This window comes from Serinus canaria, chromosome Z, assembly GCF_022539315.1.
Source record: "Serinus canaria isolate serCan28SL12 chromosome Z, serCan2020, whole genome shotgun sequence".
NCBI lineage: Eukaryota > Metazoa > Chordata > Aves > Passeriformes > Fringillidae > Serinus > Serinus canaria.
This window is the reverse complement of record NC_066343.1, coordinates 13,961,050-13,987,852: the sequence shown is the minus strand read 5'-3', so window position 1 is coordinate 13,987,852 and position 26,803 is coordinate 13,961,050. Positions and strand designations below refer to the sequence as shown.

At 34.1% G+C, this 26,803-nt stretch overlaps 1 protein-coding gene across 12 annotated transcripts in view; it reads left to right on the top strand.

Annotated features, from left to right (window-relative positions):
• PPIP5K2 (diphosphoinositol pentakisphosphate kinase 2) overlaps positions 1 to 26,556 on the top strand; it is a 47,136-nt gene extending 20,580 nt beyond the window's left edge. For 4 of the 12 annotated variants that reach the window (XM_050986798.1, XM_009097873.4, XM_050986795.1 and 1 more), the window contains 20 exons: positions 419 to 494; positions 578 to 687; positions 1,743 to 1,828; positions 2,433 to 2,558; positions 2,673 to 2,794; positions 4,239 to 4,421; positions 6,354 to 6,495; positions 7,052 to 7,275; positions 8,839 to 8,966; positions 9,156 to 9,270; positions 10,534 to 10,641; positions 10,724 to 10,840; positions 11,477 to 11,650; positions 14,036 to 14,209; positions 15,423 to 15,492; positions 17,548 to 17,667; positions 18,534 to 18,596; positions 22,383 to 22,514; positions 24,058 to 24,186; positions 24,806 to 26,556. In XM_050986798.1, coding sequence (XP_050842755.1) covers positions 419 to 494; positions 578 to 687; positions 1,743 to 1,828; positions 2,433 to 2,558; positions 2,673 to 2,794; positions 4,239 to 4,421; positions 6,354 to 6,495; positions 7,052 to 7,275; positions 8,839 to 8,966; positions 9,156 to 9,270; positions 10,534 to 10,641; positions 10,724 to 10,840; positions 11,477 to 11,650; positions 14,036 to 14,209; positions 15,423 to 15,492; positions 17,548 to 17,667; positions 18,534 to 18,596; positions 22,383 to 22,514; positions 24,058 to 24,186; positions 24,806 to 24,909 — 2,503 coding nt within the window. In that variant the 3' untranslated portion in view covers positions 24,910 to 26,556. Of the gene's footprint in view, positions 1 to 418; positions 499 to 577; positions 688 to 1,742; positions 1,829 to 2,432; positions 2,559 to 2,672; positions 2,795 to 4,238; positions 4,422 to 6,353; positions 6,496 to 7,051; positions 7,276 to 8,838; positions 8,967 to 9,155; positions 9,271 to 10,533; positions 10,642 to 10,723; positions 10,841 to 11,476; positions 11,651 to 14,035; positions 14,210 to 15,422; positions 15,493 to 17,547; positions 17,668 to 18,533; positions 18,597 to 19,178; positions 19,322 to 22,382; positions 22,531 to 24,057; positions 24,187 to 24,805 lie in introns of those variants that run through there. The other 8 variants (XM_050986797.1, XM_050986796.1, XR_007780427.1 and 5 more) reach the window with 8 other exon arrangements.
• Positions 26,557 to 26,803: the final 247 nt, after the last annotated feature.

The window sequence follows — 26,803 nt, the reverse complement described above, 5'->3', positions numbered from 1 at the left end:
AGACTAGATTCTTGCATTCAGAACATGCTGAAGAAGCATAGGACTGCTCACTTGCTGTTTTTGGTCCCTGCTTCTGTTCAGGATCATTCTTGAAGATCAGTAATTGATATAGCTGCATATTCAAATAATATATCATTCAAATATATAGAATATAATTTTTTTTTTTTTTAATACTTAGCAAGTCAGTAAGAGACTGACTAAGTCACTTACGGTGCTCTTATTTCCCTAATGCATTGAAAACTTTCTGGGGAGATGGGCTTTGAATAAAACTTGGTTTGACCTCTGTACTGCAGGTTTTAACATGACTTTCAAATACTGTAAAGGTACTAATTTTAAATCACTTTAACAGCCTCATGTTCAAGTAGTAGTAATTTGATTTATTAATGGAATTTTAAAATTATTTTTCTTTATCTTAAAGATTTTTTGATCTCTTTGAAAAATGTGATGGATATAAATCTGGAAAACTGAAACTGAAAAAACCAAAACAGTTGCAGGCAAGTTTCTTTATTTTTTTACTGTAATATTTTGTAAGTAAAAATCTATTTTTTAGATTAAATCCTATGTTTCCTTCCTTTAGGAAGTACTTGATATAGCAAGGCAGCTCCTTGTAGAACTCGGGCAAAACAATGATTCTGAAATTGAAGAAAGTAAAGCAAAGCTTGAACAGCTAAAGACTGTGTTAGAAATGTAAGTGTGTGATTTTCAGGCTTAATAACAATGAAGTTATATCTGCTGTATTGACTTGTTCCACCAGTTACTGTGTGGATTGCAAAGTTATCAAATACATAATAATATAATAATTCAAGCACAATATTTTTGAAGAGAAGGGATATCATGTTTGAAATGGGCCATCACTCTGTTTTTTTTCTTCTTGACTTTTTCATTTAACTTATTGCTGTATCTAGCTCCTCAATATACATTCAGAAAGAGAAGGTTACTTTTGTTGATGTCAAATTTTGTCTTGCATGTTTTTAAAATGAAAATACTTGTAAGCAGGGTCTGCTTCTTGTAGTGTGACACAATGACATCTGATAAAACCAGTAAGAACTATCACCATGCTTACTTGTCTACTTAAGCAAACTTTGAGGATTGAAGATAAATAAGTTTTTGTATACTAAGCCTGAAATATTTAGTAACAAAAAAAACCTTTAAAAACCCAACAAAACAAAGAAAACAACAGAAAAAACAGGCTTCAAGATTCATTAAAGATCTGAGATCTTAGACTGTGAAATGGTAATAGGAATTTTTAATTTAAAAAATATCAGGGAACAGATAATTATTATTGAAATTTATAAAAATTGTTTTAAATACTTAGTTTTGCTTGAGAACTTATTGGGCTATAAAACCAGTAGCCATCTACACTGTGAGACCAGTTTCTGGATACTGATAGCCACTGTAGTTTTGGATCTGACTAGATAAATTACTTGTGCCATGTCCAATACTGCTTGTTGTTGGTGGAGGTGGGGGGGGAGGGGGTTCCAGTTTTATGCTCAAGGTTCTAAAAGGTAGAATTAGATAGTATTTTAAGATGTTTCATTATAGCATAGTTGTTATTTCTGCTAATTCTGTGCTTGTTAATGTTTATTCTAAGGATTGCTTCAACAAATGTTGGTCAAATGCATAAATCATTGACCAACAGAGAGTTATTATATCCTGTTACAGGATTTTAGCAGTTTTGGAGGAAGATATTTAAAATGTTTCTCTCCCTCTTCCCCTCTCATTTTTTCCTCTTCCTGCTTAAGGTATGGGCATTTTTCAGGCATAAATCGCAAAGTTCAGTTAACATATCTTCCTCATGGCTGCCCTAAGACTTCCAGTGAAGAGGAAGGTATTGTATTACTTTTCTACCTAACCACTTATTATTATGTGCATCTAAATAGTCATGGACTACTGGTATAACATGTCTTGATGTTAAAAAGAGGGAATATTCTGTTTTGAAAGAATGTATAGTTAGAGATATTCATAGTATTTTAATCTGCTGAATTACACACCTAAAACTCTGTAGTAACCCTGCTCTTGTGCAACAGAAGAGTTAACATGAAAAGAAACTTCAGTGATTCACCAAAGTGGTGTTTTGAGCTAGTATAAGAAAATCTCACTCAACAATTACTGTCTTTAAAACATTTACAAATTGTAGGGTGTTTAGCATCCAGTTTGTTTTAAGTTTTCTGTCTTGATTTACTTTTTGCTTCAGATTCATGCTAAATATTTTTCACATATATTCTCTTCATAGTTTTATTATTTCAGTTTAAAGTGCCCATTTAGTTCAGCAGGTCAATATGTTCTTAGTGTTAGAATACTATTAAAGATTCATAATGTTGAAGAGGTCCTTTGATGAAGCTTCTCGTAGACAAAATACTTTTTGTTCATTTGGAAAAAAAAATATTAACAATATACTTAAGTACTAAGCTTTTCTCCCTGTGTAAAATTAGATAATAGAAGAAATGAGCCATCCCTGCTTCTGGTTCTAAAATGGGGAGGAGAGTTGACCCCTGCAGGCAGGGTTCAAGCAGAGGAGCTTGGAAGAGCTTTCAGGTGTATGTATCCAGGTGGACAAGGTAAAAAGAAAATTATCATAATAATTTAATAAAAAAATCAATTGAGTGTCAAAAATCACTTTTGAAGATAAACAAGTGCAAGATGAGAGTTTGAGCAAAATATTTATTTGGTAGGAGATTATGCTGGATTTCCTGGATGCGGATTACTTAGATTACATAGCACTTACCGACATGATCTCAAAATCTATGCTTCTGATGAGGGACGAGTTCAGATGACTGCAGCAGCTTTTGCAAAGGTACAATGTGAAATGGTATTTTTATTTCTAAAATTCTGATATTCTCAGGTTTGTGTTTTCTTTTGAAGTCTGGGAGGGATTTACAGTTTATTAGAAAAAGGTATTTTCAAAGACTAGTTGAGTGTGAAAAAGTATCCAAATAATGTGCCAAACATTTGAAGTTCTTTGAGCAGATGAAGACAGTTTTTAATTAAACGGCCCTGTCTGAGACACTTTTGTCCCCTTCTCCATAAGATTTTGTGAACAAGCTGCTCTGACAAGTGAACTGTCTGCTCACTTGAAATCTTGGGCTCTAATGCAAGTATTTGTCTTTACTTCTCCATGGATCTGTTTTAACATCAGATTTCAATTACCAAGACTACCATCTACCTTTACTTTCCTGACACTTGTGAGTAACAGGTCCACGGTAATGCCTGTGCTCAAGAGGTCATCAGTGACCTCTGTGAAAGTATTGTTCTAGTCATTTTCCAGAAATCTTGGTACCTTGTCCCCTGCAATATTGCCATCGACGTATCCAGGGCCGAGAGTGCTCAGGAAACAATTAGGTGGCTTTCTCCACTTGTGTTAAGAAGACTTCATCCATTTCCCCTTTTAAATTGTGGGATCTGTAATAGATGCCTACCATGATATTGTGATGTCTACCTGGCTTCCAAAAGGTCCTATATCTAGTTACATCAAAAGTGCATTCACGTGAACTATTCTACAATATCTCTCTAATGTGAATTAACTTAAAGCTCTACAAGTCTTCAGACTTCCTGTTTCTCCTATTTGTTTCAATGCTGCATGTGTTTGTACAGAAGTATTTCAGTCATCTGATCTTCTTTCCCTTGGTCAGCTGGCTTGAAGAGATACCACACGATTTCCTTCTTTATTCCAGAGCCCTTCCATTGCCAGATAAGTCACAAAAGTTTCCAGCCTGCTTCATTTTGGAATTCTCCATTCACCTCTTTTTCAAGGCCTTTGATTGTCCTGTGACTCACATGGCTTGGGTTTTTGCCTCTGTAGAGTCTCTTTAAGACCCTACCTATCTGCTGTTTATCCTGCCAGATGCTATTTGGTTTGCAAACCCTTCCCATAGCTCCTCTCTGGTAACACAAGTCCTTGAGCAAAGCATGTCACCCACAGTCAGGCAGCTGTTGCTTCCAGCCTCAGGGAGAGGGAACCTGCACTCCCTACAATCCAAGACCCGAACAGCTGGTGCTGGGGAACATTCTCTGTGGCTTGTCACCATCACTGTTTAACCATCTGTATCATTCCTGCAGACTAGCAGTGTATAGGGACCCATTCCTCTGTAAGTATAGGCATTGTGCCCCTGTTTATATAACCTATAGCCAAGTGATACCATCTTGAATTTAAATTTGTGTTTTGGGCATTTATATTTTTTTAATATATTCATTTTTTCATCTTCATCTGTTTGCCTGAATAATGGTATTGTTTGCTTCAGGGACTACTGGCCTTAGAGGGAGAGCTGACTCCTATTCTTGTCCAGATGGTAAAAAGTGCTAATATGAATGGTCTGTTGGACAGTGACAGTGATTCTTTAAGCAGCTGTCAACATCGTGTTAAAGCAAGGCTCCATGAAATTCTCCAGAGAGACAGAGAATTTACTACTGATGACTATGATAAGGTTAGCATATGATTAGTTTCCCATTAAATAAAATAACTATGAAATTCCTGTGCAGAAGTACTGGGTAGTGATTTTATTTATCTGTTTTGCAAAATTATTTGAGTGCTTGCAAATAGTTTGAAGTACAAAGGTGGCTGTACCAATTGTTGCTGTAGATATTTCATCCTGCAGTTTTGGTAATCAGAATAGCTGCAAAGTTTGAAGTAGGAGTGGACAGGGATCTTGTTTGTAAACCTTTTTCACTCTTCCATTAAAATATTTTAATTATTCAAGAAATGACATTATATTGTTTGAATTTTTTGCAATCTTTGCTTTGACAGTGTGTGGTGTAACAAAATGTTTTTCTACCTGCTGCAGTTGTTTCAATCATTAATCTGCTGCAAGGTCTTTTTTTTTTTTGACTTAGAATACTAAGATACTGAAAACCAGTAGAATACTTTCAATGAGATTAAATATCTCATTAACATGCTAAATTACCACGTAGTAATATTGTTTATGTTGACTTAGTACAGACCATGTCATTGTTTCTGGTTTTAAATATATTGTTTGTTATAGTTACGAAAATTCTTTATCTTTCAATTGCTCGTCTCTATACTCTTGTCTCATATAACAACTAAATACAAATCCTCAACTGAGATTTAAGCTTAAACTGCTATTTTTGAAAAAGTATCGAGAGCAGATTAATTAAGAACAATATACCCTGCATGTATATACCCTGTGTGGATTCATTTAAATATATAAAGTATCATGCAAACCACTCCTAGCAGTGGATTCAACAGTAATTAGAAAATGCAAGGATTTATTGCTGTTTGTTATATAGACTTAATAACATAATTGTGTGTGGATCTGTTTTAAATTGTCTAGAACTAATACAGTGCTCTTCAATCACTGAGTTACTAACCTTTGGGATTATAAGGCAATAAAAACTTTGGGGTTCATTTATTTCTAGAGGCTTTTTACTTGTGATTTGGGAAAATTCTATGGGGTTTATTCCTGTGCCTTCCTCCCTATTATGTACAAGTAATCAATTTCTTGATTTTCATCATAATAGGGAGATAGGCACTACTTAGTGTTAGGTAGAGAGCAGAAGTTTTCCACATCCAAATTACTCTATCAATTTCAGGAAACTGAGGAAAGTGCAAATAAGGGTGTTTTGTGTATAAATAACTGTTTCATATCATTTGTCACTTTGAATTCTTCAGACTTCTCTGAAAAAATTAGGCTAAGTCTCACATATTCATTGACTGTATTGTTTTAGTGACACCTCAATGGTGATAGTTTGTAGCTTTTACCATTTCTATAATTTATTCAGTTCTGAAGAACATTTCATATGTTGTTGCTATATGTACTTTTAAAGGCTTTCTTTTTGTGTTTGTGTCCTGCAGTCCTGTAGAAACAAAAACCTATGACAGGAACAGGCAAACTTTTTTTAAGGTACCAGTTACTATTACAAATCTGGTTCCTACAGAGCAAAAAATATTTTGTGAGGTGTGTAGCTTAATGACATTTCTAACTGAATTTAATTTTGTAAGATTTTAAATACAAAAGTTACTTAAAAGGAAGATATGGAAGCTTGCTAAGTATATATGAAGTTTTAAACAGCTTCCCAATTTTCCTGTCTTGGAATAAAAGAAATGGTTTTATGAATTCTTGTAGTTACTCACATTTACTGTAGAGAATTAGTTGCTCTGTGAATTTCTTATTACCTTTGAATCTCTAGTAAATGGTATGTTTAGATGTATTTTCTTAATGCCTCAAAGATAATAGATAGTTGATAAATTATTAAAAATGTTCATAGCAACCTGCTTGAGTTCTTTTTCTCCAGTACTTTGACATGTTCTTTGACAGTATCTTTGCCATGTTCCATCTTATCTCACCAGGTCTTTCAAATCTAGTCTGTTCAGTTAATTTTGTGTTTATCTCAAATTGCAGCTCACCCCATCTGGAAGTATCTCACTGATAAAATCAATGCAGGTTATTAAAAATCCTGTAAAGACATGTGACAAGGTCTATTACTTGATACAAAGTTTGACTTCTCAGATCAGGCAGAGAATGGAAGACCCAAAGTCTGCAGGTACTGAAATGTTTTTGTACTTGTATTTCGTTTCACTAGTTAACATACAAGAAAGAGAATTGTATTGTAACTTCTTCACTAAACTCACTTGTAGCGGAACATCAGTCAACCAATGATTAAGTATTTTCCCTGTCTGATTATATGCATAGTTTTGAAGTAAAAAGCGTGAGGAACATGTGGTTGTATTGCAGGTAGGGGCTCTTTGTTGTTCAGAAATTCCAATGTTTGCAGAAATTCTTGTCTTAGTTATTTGAAACTCAGCATTCCATAAAAGTAATAGGAAAAATTGATGGTACTGAAGCTAATTTATATAGGTACATCTTATATTTAAGGGCCAGTGGTGCATTTCTGCAGCAATGTGTTTTACTATCTTAGGGAAGCTATGTAATTGTGATGCTTTCAGTGCTAAAATTAATTTTATGCCCTGCTGTACCTTCTTCTTAATAGTAACTTATTTTGATCCCTCTATAATTCAGTTGTTACTAATATGTAATTAAAATGTCCTTTTGTTACTTGAATGGCCTTAATTACTTATAAGAGATACATGTCTATCCAGATATTCAGCTGTACCACAGTGAAACTCTAGAACTGATGTTGCGTAGGTGGGCCAAGCTGGAAAAAGACTTCAAAACAAAAAATGGAAGATATGATATTAGCAAAATTCCTGATATTTATGACTGTATAAAATATGATGTACAACACAATGGATCCTTAAAATTAGAAAACACAATGGAATTATATAGGCTTTCAAAGGCTTTAGCTGACATTGTGATTCCTCAGGTAAGCATTTTCAGTTATTAAATAGAAGAAAGTGTAGAATAAATGCTTTTTTTAAATTTTTGTGAAAATGTCTACTTTGCATTTTCTTTTGAAGCTCCCACATTTTGCAATAAATAGAAGCCTTTAACATTATCTCTTATTTTCAGTAGCAAGCTGAGTGACATTTTTTCGGAAAAATTTGATTCATAATTAATTAAGCTGTGTTCAGGGTGAATTTTTCTAGAAATTTAGGGTGTGAACATGCCTCCTTCCTTACAGCAGTGTATTAAAATAAAATGGTTCATCTTCACCATTCATTCTAGATTTAACATTTGCCTTTGTAAATAAGTATGTTTTCCTAAATTGCTTTTAATTTCATTTCTCCAGCTTATAGAAATTTCATTTTTGGGCTCTTTCCAAATGACAATGTTAATCCAATCTATGCGATTTAACTAATTTTAAAGAATTTTAATTTAAAAAGGTCTTTCTGCTTTTTCCAAATGGTAAGATTCCATGTGAATGTGAATGTAGACATTAAATTTCAAAGAATTTCAGGCCAGAAATGGACAAGTTAAACTTATGATCTCTGTAGGCTGTTAAACTTTGTTTAGCTCTAAAATCTTGGAGGTGGCAGGTCAAGAAATTGATTTCTGATAACAGAACAGAGCAGACTAAAGCTTTCCCCAATGTACCTGCAGTTACAGAACAGTGTTGTAACAGAGGTGTTTACCCATATTGTATGCAGTATTTGAAGGAAGTTCTTCCTCTCCCCATCTCTCAAACTCCTTGACATGAAAGACAAAAATAGTAGTGATGCTTAGAATGCATTGTTGTGTGTGGGTTTGTTAAGCTGAAATTTTGAATAGAAAGTTAGATAAGAGCAGGTGAAAATGAGGTCACATACTGAAGGAAGAAGAAAGCAAACTTGTTAGCCTGCATAATGCAAAGGAAGGCTTGTGTTGCTCTCTAGGGTAACAAGAAGATCCATTCTAACTTTCATACCATGTGCAGCAGAGAGTATGAAGCTCCTGGAAGAACATACATTTAAATATTGATGATATTACAACATTTAATATCACCAGTAATTTCCCAGTTGCACATAGATACCATTTGTGTTATTATTTGACATAAATGGAAGTCTCTGGGGTGGCTTACTCCGAACTAAGGCAGACATACCAAATACATCTCTTTAGTGGCTGTTAAAGAAAGGAAAAAAAAAAAAAAAGGAACGAAAAACAACATTTTGGGGGCAGGATACGAGATGGAGATGGTGACAAGAAGGCAGAATGACTCCGTAGATATTATGGTTAAGAAAAAGAGCTGTATCATACCAGAAGGTAAGTCTACTTCTTTGGTTTAACTAATGAAGGAAAAACTATTTGTCTGTATCAAGCCAAACAGCAAAAAGACAAACTGCTTGTTAGTTGAAGCTGCATCACTAATCATATGTAGTAAAAATGTTTAAAAATGATTTGTAGCCAGAGCAAACTTATAGATGACTAATTTGCTTTAATATAGAAGCTTTGATATAAAAGGCATATTAATCTTTAACTGAATTTTAAGAGTCAATTTGTTTTTACATAGGAATATGGTATTTCTAAAGCTGAGAAATTGGAGATTGCCAAAGGTTACTGCACTCCTCTAGTCAGAAAAATTCGTTCTGACCTTCAGAGAACTCAAGATGATGACACTGTAAATAAGCTTCACCCTCTGTAAGCCAGTTACTTTTTTACATGGTTACATTAATTGCCATAAAAATTAGAGCTATTCTGTAGGTTTCAAATTTGAAATATCTTCTTAGCTCATAAAAATTAAAAAATATAATTTATTTATTTATTAACAGCTATTTTAAAATTAAGGCACATCTTATCATGGTCTAATAACATCTTGGTTTTTTTAAGCTACTCCAGGGGTGTTATGTCCCCAGAACGCCATGTTCGTACCCGGCTGTATTTCACCAGTGAGAGTCACGTCCACTCCCTGTTATCCACCCTTCGTTACGGTGCCTTATGTGATGTAAGTTTCTGTGTTAAAGCCCTGATATTTTGCGAGGAACCTGAATCTTCCTCTCACTGTATCAATTGAAACATTAAGTGTCTTTGAAATTTATCGCATTTTTTCAAACATTTTATTTTCTATTACTTATGCAGAAATATATTGCAAATTGCATGTTAATTAGCATGTTAATTTCCATCAAAGTAATGCTATGTTCTGTTGGCTGTATGTGTTAGAATCACAAATAGATGTGGAAAGGCCAGATACTTTTTTTTTGTCTTCTGTTGTCACCAATTCTTTCAACTTTTATTCTCAAGTTATGATTCAGGGTTTTCTTGAATTTACTTTTGCACTGGCTTACTATTTTTGACCATTGACGTATTGTCAAGACATCCCTACCTAATTTTAAGACTGCTCATAGAGTCTAAAGTTCTTCCTATACAGTGAATTTTTTTATTTTTCTATACTGTTATAGAATACTACAAAGGTGGTGCATTATCTCCATCTGATAGTCTTTGACACTGAAAAAGACAAGGTCTCCAGATTTAGAAATTACTTAAACTGACCTCTTGGAGTAGATATATGCAGCACCATGAACATATCTGGTTGTAAGATACCATTTGACTTATACACTACTTTTCAAATTGTCATGTTGACATACTTGCTGCTAATGGATGACGAAACTCAGTGATGGCAAAAGCATTTATAAGTCTCTGTGACATGCTACAACAGGTACACCTCAAGTTGAAGTCTGATAAACTCTTAATTTTTCTTTAAGGTGGATTACTAAATGGTTTCTTTGCTACAGCATAAAAAAGATGACTATTCATTTAAGTAGTTTAGGATGTGACAGTTGTACCTCCTCTATATACTAGGAAGCTCTGTTATTCTGTTTGGCTGATATCTCCATTAGCGTGATGTCTAAAAACATTTTTCACAATATACTAGCTGAAATGAATTTATTGCAACATTAGGAATTCTCATCAGGAGAATTGAAAACAGTGCCTCTGTCCTCATGTCATCATTGGCGAAAAAACATGAAAGACACCCTGAAATAACATGAAAAGTTTGCTCTTCACTTTTCAGTCATTTGATAAGCAATTTTAAGTCACTTTTGGTGGTTCATAATTAGTTTTTTTTCATTGTACCTCTGCATTTTCCTTAACTATAATGAGCTTTGCACTTCTACCATGAAAATCTGTGTAAATGTGGGAAAAGTGAAATCATCAGTCTTTTTAAAGAAAATAGCTGAGTTTTACTTGTTGATTTTTTTTTCTCCATAAGGAATCAAAAGATGAACAATGGAAACGAGCTATGGATTACTTAAATGTGGTCAATGAACTCAATTACATGACACAGATTGTCATCATGCTCTATGAGGATCCAAACAAGGTATTTAAAAATGGATAAATATCTACAGAAATTAGTAGTGGTGAGCAATTTATTAAAGTATAAACCTATTCTTTTACTTCAGGAACTTTCTTCGGAAGAACGTTTCCATGTAGAGCTGCATTTCAGTCCAGGAGCTAAAGGCTGTGAGGAAGATAAAAATTTACCATCTGGATATGGATACAGACCTGCCTCCAGAGAGGTAATAATTATGCCTTTCTTTAAAGCAAATCTCGGGTTTTTTGGATATGATGTACCTAAAATAAACACTTTAAAATTGTTAGATAAAAAATACAAGTGTGGGTTTTTCTTTTGGTAGAAAAACATGCAGTAAAAGTAGTCCCAATATTTTCTATTTTGAATGGGCACTGAGGTGAAGGACACAGACAATTTGGATGCTCTAAAGTTTTGCCAGAATTTTTACTATAAATGCAAAATACTCTAAGTGATATCAACATCAGAGTGTCACATGAAAAATATTTTGGCAACTGGAAGACATATTTAAGAAAGTAGTTAGGAATGTTTATGAATACATATTGTTGAGGAAGAATTGATATTTTCCAAGATATATGGTCAGGTAAGTGGACTTATGACTGCTGTTTGAGAAAGGAATGAGAGCAAAGCTAGGAATTCTTCTAAATAGAAGAAGAAAGAAGAAACAGATTATTATGTAGATTATTAAAGTTTAGAACTGTTTTTTCAGTAATATGTGATTTACATCTTGTATTTTAAATCAGCTTGTTTTATCTTTATGCGGAATATTTATTTAAGAGGCACTTCTGTCTACATGTTTGAAGGTGTGCAGAGAAATTGAGAATGAATTATGTATTTTCTGTAGAATGAAGGCTCAAAGAAAACCTCTCATAAAAATGATAGTGATGAGGAGGTACATACTCCTAAAAGAGATGAAACAGATCGATCGGTAGTGATGTTCAAGCCAATGGTATCAGACCCAATTCACATACACAGAAAGTCACCCCTTCCAAGATCCAGGAAGATTGGTTCTGTTGAAGTAAGTGTTTGTGTTCCAGATAATTTCTGTCAAAGATATTAACTTTTGCTTGCTTTTGAAAGAAAACAAAACCAAATGTGTTTCTGCTTTTGATTACACAGAACCAGCATGATACGCCTCACAGAAGGTTTGCCCCTGCTCAGTGGGAAATCCTCCATGCCAATAATTTCTCTGAAGGGATACTTTTTTTTAATTATTATTATTCTGTGATAAGATTTACTTCCTTTTTTTAAGCTATTTTAGAAAAGTTGATATTTGAAAATGAAGACTCTTTCAGTCTAAACCTGCATCTACAAACTAATATATATTGCTTTTCTATTCATCCTTACAAGAGAGCTACTACTGGGGATTAAGCAAACTTTCAGGGTGATTGTGCTGAAAGGGAATGGAGGGATTAGGGTGGATGGGGAGGTGCAGGACCTGAGACATCTGCTGTATTTGCTTTCATGTGGAGTGAAAGTGACTCCACTTGTCAAGCTTGTGAAGGTAAGAAAGATAAAGTGGAAGCTTTCTTTTTAAGTGGCTGGTGTTTGTTCATGAATTCTGTAGGTAACATCTTGAACAATCTAGTTTGCGTCTTGAAAGCCATGACATCTAGGTGTGCTTCACAGATATGGCTTAATGTCACAGAGGTGGGGGGGGATGCACAGCTGTATCACTGATATCATTGGGATGGCTGAGTGGAAATTCAGATGGTGCATAGAAGCACTTCTGTGATATTAATGCTAGAAGCAGACTAACAGCATCTTACTGCCTCATTTTCAGTTGCTTAAAACCATCAGAAATGAAGATTCACTCAAAAAGCTTTTTCTTTCATGTTTGTTATGGGAATGAGTTGTCTGTATGCAGTAAAAATATTACAGATTTGGAAATCACTTGGTTATTGGCAGTATGGAGAGAAAAAGATGCATGATTCCCTTCTGTAAGGATATTTGTATAACTTCACATGACTTCCATAAATTAACAGACATAATAAATGTTAATGTCTTACATTTTCTATTTCCAAGTTTTTTCATAAACAAATGCTCACAACATCAATATTTTTGATTTTTAAAAGCTGTTTTTGCGATGATCATGCAAACTCCCCTCCTAGCTATGAGTTCACTTATGCACAAGCTTAAAGGTCTATTACTTCAGACTTTCAACCATTTTCATAAACTATATGGAAGTTAACTTTCACAAGATATCAGAAGCACAAATTGCTAAATTTTGACTGTGCAGATAATATATGTTAAAATGGGATGTGTTTCAGCATTCAGACCTTGCTTATTTGCTGGAAGGAAATAGCCCATTTAGAGAAAACATACACTGTAAAACATATTTTTGTTATAATTAAAAGAGGAAGTTCCATCTGGCCTACTGAAATCTGCAAAACTAGTATTTGGAAGATTTAAACTAAACAGTATTTTGGAGCAATTTTAAAAAGTCACTGCAACTTAAACTGCTACTGCCTTGAACTTTTTCTTTTTTTTTTTTTTCTTTTCCTCTGCCCCCTCCCCCCCCCCCCTTTTTTTTTTTTTCCTCCTGTAAGGTGATTCTGTTTTCACCTATGTCCATTAATTTGAAAGGACACTGTCAGGTGTGAGATTATATGTAAATTTTAATCTGGGTTATAGTCAGCAATATTTATGGAAGGAATGCAACTGTGACTGAGTCATGAAAAGAAAAAAAAAACTTGAGTTGTAGTTAAAACAACAATGTAAAGCTCGTTGACATTGGGAAGCAAACTGTATTACAAAGAATGTTATTGCTAATGATATGTAATGATGAAGATTGGGGGGGGTGCTTAGCCTGACACTCCCTTTCAGTCCTGATACAGTGTCCAGCATCAGATAACTTTTAGGACATTTTTAAGTTTGGAAAACTACTACCAGTCAATTTGGTGCTACTATCAGTGAGTCAGCTGTAAAATCTCAAAGGAAATTTTAAAATTTTTAAAAAAGCATTCAGATAAGCTTATAAACTAGAAATGGAAACTATAAGTAATAAATAGGAAAGTTTAATGTACTTAGGAGGGGAAAAGCTATTTAACAGTATGTTAAGGGTAACAGAAGTTCTGTTTCCAACATTTGAGAAATTCTTAAAATTATGAATCAATTATTGTAACAATGAGTGATAACACGTTTTCTCTCATATCTAGTATTAGTCTACTAGAAATTTGATTGAAGTGTTGTAGTAAAAGGTATAGTTGGATGAAGATATAAAGTGAAACTGATAACTTTCTAATATAGGATTATTACTCTTCTCTCTTTGCTGTTTAATAGTTTTAAAGGTAGTATGTAAAAGGGTGCAAGCAGATTGGGGTTTTTTCTTTTCTGTTCATTTGGCTCTGTTGAATCTAACTTTGCATGCTTTGCTGTTTTTTGCCCCCTTTCTCACTTCCAGGAAGAGAGCCCCCTGAGTGTGTCTAGCCCAGAGTGTATTGGTACCTGGCTGCATTACACCAGTGGTGTGGGTACTGGGCGTCGAAGACGCAGATCAGGGGAACAAATCACTTCTTCCCCTGTCTCCCCTAAATCACTGGCTTTCACATCCAGTATTTTTGGCTCATGGCAACAGGTTTTTAAACTTTACTTCATTAAACATTTTATGCATTCCAAGCAACAACTGTCTTTAAGGACATCTAATCCCTTGTTACGGATTATGTTTCAAGCAATACCTTCCACTTTTTAAAATTACATGCCAAGAATGTCTGGGGGAAAGAGACCGAGTGCATGTTTTTCCACTGAATGTATTACACGCTTTCATAAACATTTGGTTTCTTTATAGGAATTGCAAATGTTACCACAGTAAAAAAGACTTAGTGTACTTCCTAATGAAAGAGAATTATGCTTTGGTTTAGTTGTCCTTTAAGACTTTAAAACCAGCATTGCTTAATTTGGTGGTAGGTAAATTAAAAAAAAAATAATAATTGCAACTGATTAAATTTAAAATAATTTATTTGGTACTTCATGTTGCTATTCAAAACTTGTTTTGCATATATCATATCTTCAGTGGCCTGGTATTAACTATAGGGAAAAAACTCTAGCACTAATAATTCTTGCCATCTATATCCGGAGGTATCTGAAACTCCCAACACAGTACATCATCCATTGACTCATACAGTATTTTCAAGATTGCTCCTTGTAATGGGGGATGAGGGAAAAGCAGGGAAAAAAAGAAACAGTAAATGTTTTGGAAGTACCAGTGAAGATCTGAAGCTGTTCAGAATGTCAAGATATTGTTTATGTGTAAGACAATGGATGGTGTTCTGTAACCATATCCTTTTAGTTTGAAAATTTTCATAATTTATTGTATAAAATTCTAAAATTATATACATTTGAAAAGTTTATATCAGCAAAGGCTGTGAGAATCTGAAAATTATAATGATTGAGCCTGTGCATGGTCAGTGATTGTATGGTTTCCTCAATAGCTTGTCTGTCTTTCCTTCCCTCCCCTCCTTTTTTCAATACAGGCGCAGTTTAGGAAAGTGCATTTGGTAAAATGAAATAAAATGTCTCAAATGTTTGTTCTCATATCAGTCTTGGTCTGTGTCCTTTCTCATTCTGAATGCTTGCTTTGCACCACTTCATTGCAAGGAACTCATGTGAAATGGACTCCCTTCAGAAGGGGATATTGCATGATCTCTCATGTTTCCTTTACATATTTTTACTAACACTTATCATACAGCTTATTAACATCTGTCTGTCTGAAACAGGCTGCTGTATCAAGTTAAATGGATGTTTCATGCTGCTGTTCTACTTTCCCTTATTTTTCTGTCTCTTACATCCAGGTCCTATCAGAAAGCAATAGTAACTTACGAACACCAAGAACTATTCTGGAACAAAAGCAGAGTGGTCTAGGTATGTGCCTACAGTTGAAATTTTTTTTTATGTTATCAGCTTTTCCTCTGCCTGCTGTTCTCTATAGTTGTATATTCTTTGAATAGCTTTTTTGTTAACAGGACCCAATAGTACTTGTTATTAATAACATATGCTGAGTGTCTGCCTATAGACTGGACTATTTTTTTTGCAATGAAATTTTAAAATAAATTATAACTGAAAAGAGCAAATTGTTTGAGATCCTTCATACGACTGATTTTGTACTGCTGACAAGAGGTACACAGGATTGTTTTTAACATAAAACAGATTTTTGAGATAATGTAGTTTCTGATTGAGCTTTTGGATTTTGCAAGAATATTATGGATTAAAATGGCCTGCTCTGGAAACAGTTAAAACACTTTTCTTTAAAATTTCTGTTTCCTATTGTGGGCAATTGATGAAAATAAAGATGTTTTTCTGAGGGGAGGGCCATGGGGAGCAAACATAAAGTTTCTTGATAGTATCAGGGATTTTGTTCATATTCCTCTCCTAAAATCAATTTCTTCTTTTCAGCATTAGTATGAATCATGCTATAATTCAAAGGCTTCTTTAAAATTCTCTTAATTCAAATGGTGCTTTTCTAATGCTTTATTAAAACAGGCATAGATATGATTCACATGCAAAAAAAACCTAAATCATGCACTGCTGTAAATCAATATTGATTTTTTTTCTGTGTGTCTTTTCATGGGAAAAAATAAGTATAAATAACTGCATCACCTAGATGCATAAACTTAGAAGTAGCTTTTCCTTTATTTGCAAAGATACGTGGTTTTTGTATGTTTAATCTTTCTGTGATACTTTTCTTCCCATTATATTTTTCCCATAGCAAAATGCATACAATCAGGTGCTCTTGTTTACTGAAGTCCTGGATTTATTATGTGCTTGCTAAAGTTAAATGAATATTCTTTTGTGTGACACAATATGCCTTGTGGAAGTTGATGTATTTCCATGTAGATTAAGGTATTGTATTTGTTGTGAAAGGCTTTTGCCACAGACCAGGCACCAATTTATTTTGGCTGACTGGTCACATGTGCTAGTAATGTTTCCCCTCATTAGACTGTTATAAGTAATGAAAGGAAGTATTGCTGGTTTTCAAAAAAAATCTGCCATTACTTATCTAAAATGTAAAAGATAAGTTCTGAGTGAAAAATCGCTTCTCCTTTCAACCAGTAGTAAAACGTAAAGGAAAAAACTTGCAACTTTTTTCCCATTTTGTTCATTGTTGTATGTAAGTTTCATTAATGGTTGATGAATACAAAAGTTATTTTTATATTTTTATCTGTGGCTGTCAATAATTTGTTTAAATTCCCATTCTAGTGGCAGGAATGCATGATTTGTGACAAAGTACTGTCACTTGCATGGAGCTGTGCAAAAGTCTTCTCAGGAAAGGGAGTTAAACTTTATGAAACTTTCAGTTTTTTTTCAGTTTGCAACATTGTTAGTAATGGTAGCTGAAATCTGAATAGAGTATTTCTGATTTGTTTAAGATTTTGTTGGGATTAGAATTGTTTCCACATACTAAGTCTGTGGAACTGCATGAGTACTTCATAGCAGCCTGTCATCTCAAAGGTTGATTTGGATGAATGCAATGAGCAGCATTTTTCCAGTTTCTATTTGTTTCAGGAATACAGGTATTCAAAGACACAACTTTCACATCATCAATCATCATCATCATCAATCATTATCATCATCATCTTCATTTTGTTTTGTTGTTTTGTTTATGTTTGCATTGATGCTAACTGGTAACTTTTTTTTACCAAAAGTGAAAACAGGACAAGAACTCACTTTGTTAAAGCCAGTCCTCTCTTTGCATATATAACAGAGTGTGCTGTTTCATGAGTAGAAGCACAATAAATTATGATAGTTTCAGCCTACAAGTCCCACTCTGACATTACAAGCATATTGTGAACCTGTCCAAGGCACTGCCAAAAGCTGCCTTTTGTGTGGTAAGAGCCATGTGCTTGCATGCTGCATGCATCCCCAATGTGAATGGACGAACACCTGGTTGTTGTATGTATTTTCTCTAACTCCCATCAGGGTCTCACTGTGCGGGCCTGTTTAGCACCTCAGTGCTCGGGGGTTCTTCAAGTGCACCTAACCTACAGGATTATGCTCGTACGCATCGTAAAAAGCTGACTTCTTCTGGCTTCATAGATGGTATGTGCACACTCTAGCACATGCACGCACGACCCATGTGCCACATTGAACTTCTAAAGATTTTAATGGAATCCTAGAATCTTTGGCCTTAGTATTAATTTTATGAGTTTCTATTCCTTCTTTATTGCCCACAGCTTGCTTATGTTTAACTTAATAGCATTGTTAATTCTTGTTTGTCTTGAATTGAACTCCAGATCACAGACTTGTAATTTGCACCAGGAGATTCCAGCAAGTGCATTTTTTAAGTAAACTGAAAGTTTTGTTTTTAAATTCTTTAATAATTTTAAACTCTTTTTTTTATCACTGCTAATTGATCTTGAAATTAAATTATTTGGAGCATATACAAAGAATGAAATATAAAGTAATAAGTTAAATACTGATGGTGAAAATTTTAGGATTCCTTACCTTTTTTTTTCGTGGGGTTTGGATTACAAGGAGCAGGAGATTCTCAGTTTTGGATAATCTGGCATAGAGAAGAAACTCACTCACTAGATTTCAGAATGTAAAGATACCAAAGCACACCTTCATAACTCTGAGGTGAAACAGTATTCATGCTGTTTTCCCCCCCACTTCACTTCTCAGTATTCAACTCTAACCTGAATAACCTTGTATGCCGGGATCACCAGCTCATTCTGCTTGTTTTCATACACGTCATTACACATCTTGTAGTTACCAACAATCCAAATTTTCTTCTTTTTTAACATCTCCTTAGATTTTAGCCCTTTTCCGTGGTCCCTTCTGCATGCCACTCACTTCTAATACCTTCTCATCTTTTCTTTTTTCCTTTCTTCTTCCTTTTCTATTTTAAAATCTTCCACTTTTGGTAGCTGTTACAAATTTCAGGTACCTGTTTTTCTCTTTCTCAGACACCACACGCGGTTCTGCTGTTAAAAGGTTTTCTATCTCATTTGCTCGACACCCAACCAATGGTACGTTTTGCTTTTATTTTAAAAACAAATCAAAACAAAAGGTTTCTTTCTTCATCCCTTTTATTTTTATTTCAAAAATGGGGTGTACAGTATCATCCAGCTGTCTGTCGTTCCTATCTTCAAGCACAATTTTAAATATATTTGTAATCATTAGATATCCTAAATACTTTCTTTACCATTCATTAGTATAAATACAACATCAAAATTCATTTCTTAGAAAATCTGTTAAAAAAATTAAGTACTAGTGTTAATCATGATCTCTCTAATAAATTATTTTCCTGAAGTTCTTGTATGATCAGACTGTACAGTACAAGATACAGACATGAAATCTGATCCTATTAGACATACACTTCTTGATAGCTGCTCTTTCTTCTTTGTCTTTCTCCTGCTGAGCTGATTCTCTGAGCCTGCCCATTCTAAAATAAATCACTGAATTGACAGCTGGAGTTTATGACTATCTTCTTGAAGTGATGCTAAATTACAAAAACTAAAGCAGAAGTTTTGGTTCTATTCCTGCTAAATTGCTGTATTTTTTATGGGACAAAAATTTATATTACCTTATCATACTTCTCTGTTCATCAGATGTGCAAATTACTTAAATATTGCACTAAAAATCACAGCAAGAGAGCTGTGACTTCTTGAGCAGCATTGACCTCTTGAGCTTCAAGAGTGAGAGTTAACTGTCTTCAGTTTGCAAAATTTCTCATTTAACACACAGGACAGAGGTATGTCTTTTTCTTCCTCAGCAAAATATTTTGCACCTCCCCTTCTACATTATTGAATAGGCCCCAGACGAGGACCAACTGGACCTGAATGTAGCTTTTCCAGATTTCTTCACTGCAGTTTTAAAATGTGCATGACTGCTGGCAGAGTTCAGTGATACTGAAATTGCAGTGGAAATCATCAGTATTTTCATGTTAGATTCAAAATATATTTGCTTAGGAAAAAAGTTTAAAAAAAAAAAGACTTGAGCTTTTGTTTAGCCTTGCTTATAAGCATAGTAGTATTTTAGTAGTAGTTACATTCATTTTAAATTGATAGTGGCTTTTTTGCACTGCAGTGCTTTATGAAGGAAAACTGTAGTAAGGCTAAATTTATTTTTAAGACTGAGTTTGATCTAAAATGCCAAATCTAATGCTTTATCTCAAATAGAAAAGTCAGGAGTCCATTTCTTATATGACTCAAACCAAACAATATTCCCAAAACATACAAGGTCAGAAAGTAAGAACTGCATTTGAGAATCTGTGGCTAATAATAGAATTACTTTTTGTTCGATTTAGTCACTTTTGTGATTCCATTCTTTTTTAAAAAAAGGATCTTAATAGCTTTTATCAATCACACTTATTGTTCTGATTCATGTAATGCAGCAGTTTTGCCATACATCTTTGAGGAGATTAATGCATGCAGTATGAGCTCCTTTGAACCCTAAGTATTGCAGTTTCCAGGGGTTCTCTACTAACATAACATCCTATTGATGTTGTTTCATCTGTCTGCTGGACTATCATTTTAATTATCCTTGTCCCTTTCATTCTGTTTTTTTCTTACTTTTATGTTGTTATCACTGTTATCACACCCTCTTAACTCATTTCAGACTACCTCCCCCCCCCCCCCCACCCCCCCAATCTTTAGTTCAAGGAACATGGTGAAACAAGTATCTTCTGAAAGTGCTGTGCCTTATTTTCTGGGCCTCTGCAGATCACCCACACCTCTTTAGGTGCTGGTCCATTTCCTCTGTGGAATTTCTAGGCTCCAGTGGTATGTCTCTACAGCTTTTGAACCTTAAGAGAGCAGGGTGGCTTTTTGAGATGCTGCGTTAACCCTTTCATTGGCTTCCCTTTTGATGCTTTAAGAATAAATACAGGCAAAAATCAAAGGCTGTTAGTGTACAGGGAATTACTTTCTTAAAGGGATACTGTTGGGCTTCTTCACCATAAAATTTATTTCTTATACCATCAGATAATATTTATCAGAAAACATTAAAATAAAACACTACACTTAGATTTCCTGATTATGTTTTAAGCCATATCCCTTAGAAATAGAGATACTAGAATGACATTCTGGGATATGACTAGCTGACAGCAGAATTGTCAAAACTCAACCAAAAAATTTGGAGGGGAAATTCCTAACACAATAAAATTTATTTCTTCTCTTTTTTCTTTTAAAGTGCATTTTGGAATTCCTCTCTGGTTCTTTGTACATGCACTATAACAATAATAGTTAACTAAAAAGGTAACCTGACATTGTCCCACTTCATTAATTGAAAAATCAGAAAAAAAATTCTTATTCAAGTGATAGGAACTTTTCTGTCAGGGAAAAGAGAAATCTTACATTTTACTGTAAGGCAACGAAAGGGTTTGCGCTTTACATGCATGCAAATAGTTATTTAGGATATTAATATGTATGGTAAGCATCTTAGTGCTTACACTGAAGGCTAGCTACTGGCTTTATAGGAGAATAGAAATTAATAGTATGATGGTGTTTCTTTGTACACAAAACTCGCGTTTTCATGAAATGCAACATTTTGTTTATAATTTAAGTGAAGCTGATATAAGTCTACCTCAGTTGGTTGAATATGTGTAGCAGTGGTCCCCAAAATTTGAATATGGCCAAGGTGGGTCTAAATATAAATATAGACATTTGGTGGTTGAAATCTTGCTGAATTTCTTCTTTATGCAAAGTGCTGATGGGGCGTGAATGGACAACATTGGGTATCACAGGAACATTGTTGCTTATTATTTCATGGGAAAGAACAGTTCCCAGTCATAATGTTATCTCTAATCAATGTACCTTGAACTGAAATTCTAAACATTATTTCATTCACTATTGCTTCTTCATTTAATTGTCTTAAAAGAAATTTACAGTATTGAATTGCAAAGTTCTAATGTTACAGCTGTATGTTGAAAACACTAATGGACATGTTTTCCTCTTCTGAAATGCAACTGGATGAAGCACTGTTTATTGAGTTACCAAACTTGAAGCACTTTAGAGGACTGCAAATTTATTTTTAGCCGAGATGTTTAAATGCTTTTTAGTCTGTTAGTAATATGGATATGCATGGTTAGTGTATGATCAATACTAACATAGAAAAGTCCAATAAATGTTTAGATTTTTGGGTTGCTTTACTTACCTGTTCCAATATATAAAACTTCTAGTCTTTCGATGGTGTTTTTAAATGCATAAAGGTACGTGTATATCTGTCTCAGAAAGTAAAAGCATGTAACCTCAAGATATAAAATGCTAACAGTGGTTTTCCTTTGATATTAAAGCAAAAGTTTGTTTTCACAGAATACTGAAGACTATAGAACATGAATTCTGCAAATTTATTTCTTGGAAGATAAAGCAATTTTAGCTCTTGTCTGCTAACAAAATAGCTATCCTACTTTCTTGCATGAATGAGTTACCTATTTAGTCTTGTGCCAGGTATGAGTAGGAGAAATACTACCTTTTCCTGACTTTTTTTTTTAAGTGATCTGCTAAGTTTGTCTTAAAGGGAGATTATCTTTCATGAACTGATTTGGGAGTAGGGCATAGTTCTCATATTGGAATAATTTATATGTACATGGGGACTTCATGTGTACACAGGACTTGAATCCCATGTATGTATCTTTAACTGGAAACTGGTTCATCTTGTTCCAAATCCTGTAATATTTAATTTCCCAGACTTCAAGAGACTTATGCCTGCATGTGCTCATGCAAACTAAGCATTTTTTATCATGCATTAATGCAGTACCTTAAATCCTGTCTTATGTTTGGAAATCTCTTTTTTTTTTCATTTTTTTATTTTAGGTTTTGAACTGTATTCCATGGTGCCTTCTATTTGCCCTTTGGAAACTCTACACAATTCATTGTCTTTGAAGCAGGTGGGTGAATTTCTTGCTTCTGTTGCTGCTCCATCAAGGGAAAATCTACAGGAGACATGTACTGGTTATAGTTTGTAATTATGTTAATTTTAAATTCTTAACTGTAGTTTTGTTAATCTTTGCAGTGTTTGCAGCTAACAAGTAAACTTGTTAAAAAAAAAAAAGAATACTGCTTTTGAAGAAAATGAAAATGTACATAAACCATCATTTTACATTTTGCACTATCCTTTTGTGGGTATGGATATATATAATTAATTGAAGTAGCATCTCTGTGGCTGAGGTAGTAGGTGAAGGATTTAATAAAATCATAGTTAATTTCCTTTATTATTATACTGACTTCTCTGTACTGTCCACACTCAGCAAATTACAGGTAATGCTTTTCAGGGAGCATGCAAAATTCCCAGCTTTATCCTGTAATGTACTGGATAGTACAGCAGAATAGTGTTGCATTTACACTTAAAACTTCATTATTTTCTGTTTCTTTCAATATTACTTGCGGTTTCACCTGTAGAGTACTTTGCAATTACTCAGCTTTTTAGCAGTTTGTGCTGCGTGTTTAAAGTTTAGGTGATCTTGAAAGGAAATATAGCTGAATTCTATCCATGTGCATGTGTCTGGGGAAGTTATTTCCCATTGTGATTCTAGTGCTGTGTCTTTGGAAATGGTTTAAGTTAGGTCAGATTTACCACATAATGGGATGTGTCAGGTGATTGAAAATCATTCTTCCTAAGGAACTGTCTAAAGACATACGCTTTGATGGAGAAACTTTTACTGTTTCCTATCAAAGTACAACAGTATTCTACCTGCTTGGACTTCTCCCTTTTTTCTACTACAGGATTGTTCATTTTTTCCCCCATTATTTTATAGAGTTTAGATACTAATCAGCAGCTTATTTGATAGGGTAGGTCTCCTGTATTTGAGAAGGAGTATAAGCAATTTAAGAAAATTGATGTTACTGAAACAGAGCTCAGAGAGGTTTGTATGGATATAAAAATTTTCAGCTATTTAAAATGTCTTTTTATACTGGTTAGGTAGTTTGTGTGTCTTCAAAATCAGTTCAGAATTAAGAGGATACAAGATGAAGAAATATTGAAAAACAAAATGTGTCATACTCCTAGCATTTGGTTGTCACCTTTCTACCAAGGAGTGATTGGAAAATAGACCTGATACAATTAAAGTCATAGATGTTTAGTTCTGCTTTCCTGTACTATTTGGAGGTTGTCTAGAGATTAATGCGTTGTGGGCACTTTTTATAGACATATTGGACTTGAAGCCTATTCAGGTGCAATCTTCATAACCTATGAGAAATAGCACGAATGCTTTCGCCAGTCTTCTCTCAAGGCACCTATTACTGAAATTCTGCCTTAACAGCATGAACTTACTGAGTTGCTTTCTGTTGTAAAAAAGAGATTTTAAGACTTGTCTTTCATATTGTAATTGTTTGACTCTAGAGTCAAAAATTGGTAGCTGAGCAGCTGGTTGTGTAAATGTGGTATCTATTTTGCTGAATGGATACAAAGTCCTGTAGCCACAGTTTTTGACATCTCATTTAGGTCAGAATATTTTTATTAAGAATGATTTTTTTCCCCTCATCATTTCAGCTACTCCAACTTACATGATGCCCCTTTCAGGAAGAAAAAATTCTTTAAATACATTCACCCCTGCAAAAATTCAACCAACTCCACTTGAAACTTTGCCTGAAAGTCTAGTGATGGAGAAACTAACCTTATGTAAGTAAATTCTGTCAAAGGCAGAATGACTAACTTGATTATTTCCAGCAGTATAAGTCTTCCTTACATATTACATGATTTCATAGGACAGCTTTTTCTTAACATTCCCTACATAAGTAGAATCATTTTGTGGGTCAGTGAGAACTCAAAAGCATTGCACAAATAACTTTAACAGTAAAACTCTGTTAATAGTTACTTTTCTCTTCTCTGAACTGTTTCATTTTCGATGGCCTGAAGTTCGTGAGCTTTTGTTTTGAAGTATGACAGCTATCTCCAATTAAGACAAAGTAAATTTATTTCTTCAAATGGCTAAATTTCTAAGACGTTTTCTGAACACCTAATGTAGAGCACTGTGACTCTGTTCTGACTAAAGCTGCCAATAACATGATGATGCATTCAATCATTAATACATTCAGTCTGAACTGTTGGCCCGCTACACTATCTGCCCTTGGGTGGTTGTGCTGCTTAGAGACCAAATTTCACTTGGATTTCTGATTTCATTAGTTAGTGTAGCTTATTTGTTTCTGTGCTAGGTAACATGCATTTTTCTTGCCTTTGTGCTTTTTAGCATGGATATTAAGTGTAAAACCTAATATATCTTTTCTCTCTATATGTACAGCTACCCTTGGATGTCCTGTTAATGTATCTAATATTAAAGCATCTCTTGAAGAGACCTCAGTAGATGCAGAAATTTGTGGTGAAACTCTTTCCGAGAAGAAATGATCAGACAAAACTGGAAACAACTTCTTAAATGGTTCTTCAGCATGCATTCAAGCAAGTAACAGAGCTGTCAAAAGCCATTCATGTTTGCATCTGCAATTGGTAGTGTACTTATAAATCTTTATACATGGTTAACTAGTGTTCACAGTATTTAGGTCAAGCGTCTTTTCTCATTTTCTAAAACACAGTATACTTATCAATTTGATGAACATCATAGCTTTTAATGGAAAAGCTGCACATGATCCTTTTCTGTGTCTTCAAATATCCACTGAAACATGTACAAAAACAAGATGGTATGTATTACAGTGGCTCTGTTGTTACTGTAATGAAAGCATTGTCTGTTGTCAACATAAACTTCTATTTTCAGGAGTTTATAATCTCCCTGTAAATTTTTCCTGTGTGCTGAAACAGAACACACATCTTGACTTTTTTTTAATTTAACTACATTTCCAAAGAGATGTCTTTTCCCTGGTTTGGAGATAAGCAGATATTTTCTGCATTTTAATTATATTATGTTATATATGCTGCAATAATTAGACATGATGGAGTGAGTTCTTGTATCAGCACTTTTGACTTCTCTTTTTCTTTTTCCTGTGTTTACATCAGACCTGTAACATTCAAATCTACCTTCTCATTTATTGTTTAGTACACATGCTTGTATACAGATACCTGTATATCATCCAGCACATAAAACTGTCTTTTATATGTTTTTATCAAAACCTTCTTTTGCTTACTAACAAAGACAGTTTTATTTTCCTTGCCATGTGTTTCTAGAAAAAGGTGATACTAAAAAGCAGGTTTTGTAGCGTGAGAAATGGTTACAGCTCGTCTGCTACTAGGTTTATTCCAAAAATTGTAAATATTCCACCTATGCTTTATTGTAATCTTTTCAGCACAGAGAGAGACTGTGGACTACCAGAACTCAGTGCATATTGTTGCAGAAAACTCAGGATTCATCATGGCCTGGGAATTTTCATACCTCCCTCCTTCCAAAATAAAAAAATACATTTTATGAGATGTAAGAAGCATTTCTGAATTGGTGGAACATGAAGTTATGGTGTTAGTTAGAATAATTATCCAATCTAAGCAATTTTTGTAATTTTTTTCTGAGGCACAAAAAATTCCTGGGTTATGAGTACTCCAAATGTATGAAAATACAGATCACTTCTTTAAGTTCAAGTGGCTGAGTAGTAAGAATGGACTTCATAACTACAAGTTAGGTAATTCCTTTCATGTTTAAGCTGCAGAAGACAGCTTACGAGTAAAATGTTTAAGTAGGGCTCTTACTTGTCTCCAGAGCCAGTGCTAGTTGCAATAGTTACATTCACTAGTTACTATTCACTTTGTCACAGGGTTTTTTTCAGTGTTTACCATATATGAAATGGCTTCTGCAGACAATTTCTAACAATGCTAAACAATGATTCAATACCAAAAATATTAAGGGTTTCACAGCTATATACTTCAAGCATTTCATTTTACGTAGTGTAATTGTGTTATTTACAATGTTGGTCTTGCATACAACTAAAGATATCGTTGTTTACCATTTCAAAAGAAAACCTAAAAATTTAAATATATGTATCATTCCAGTCAACCAAAGCTGTGGCATAAATTTTTTTATGTGCTTCTAAATAAAATCAAGGTCACTGGCAACTTCTCTTCTTTGTATTTTCTTTTAAAAGCACTGTGAAGTATAGTGAGTAGCTGACAAAGTCATCTCAGTGGAAAACAATCTACATATACACCAATAATTTACAAATAAGCCAAAATTACTCTTGGTGGTAAGAATGTGGCATAAAAGAAATGATGGTATCATTTCATACTGAAATCACTCCTCAAAAAGATAAGTACCACATTCTGCAGAGCTTTGTCATGCTCCAGAATGATAATATCAAATACA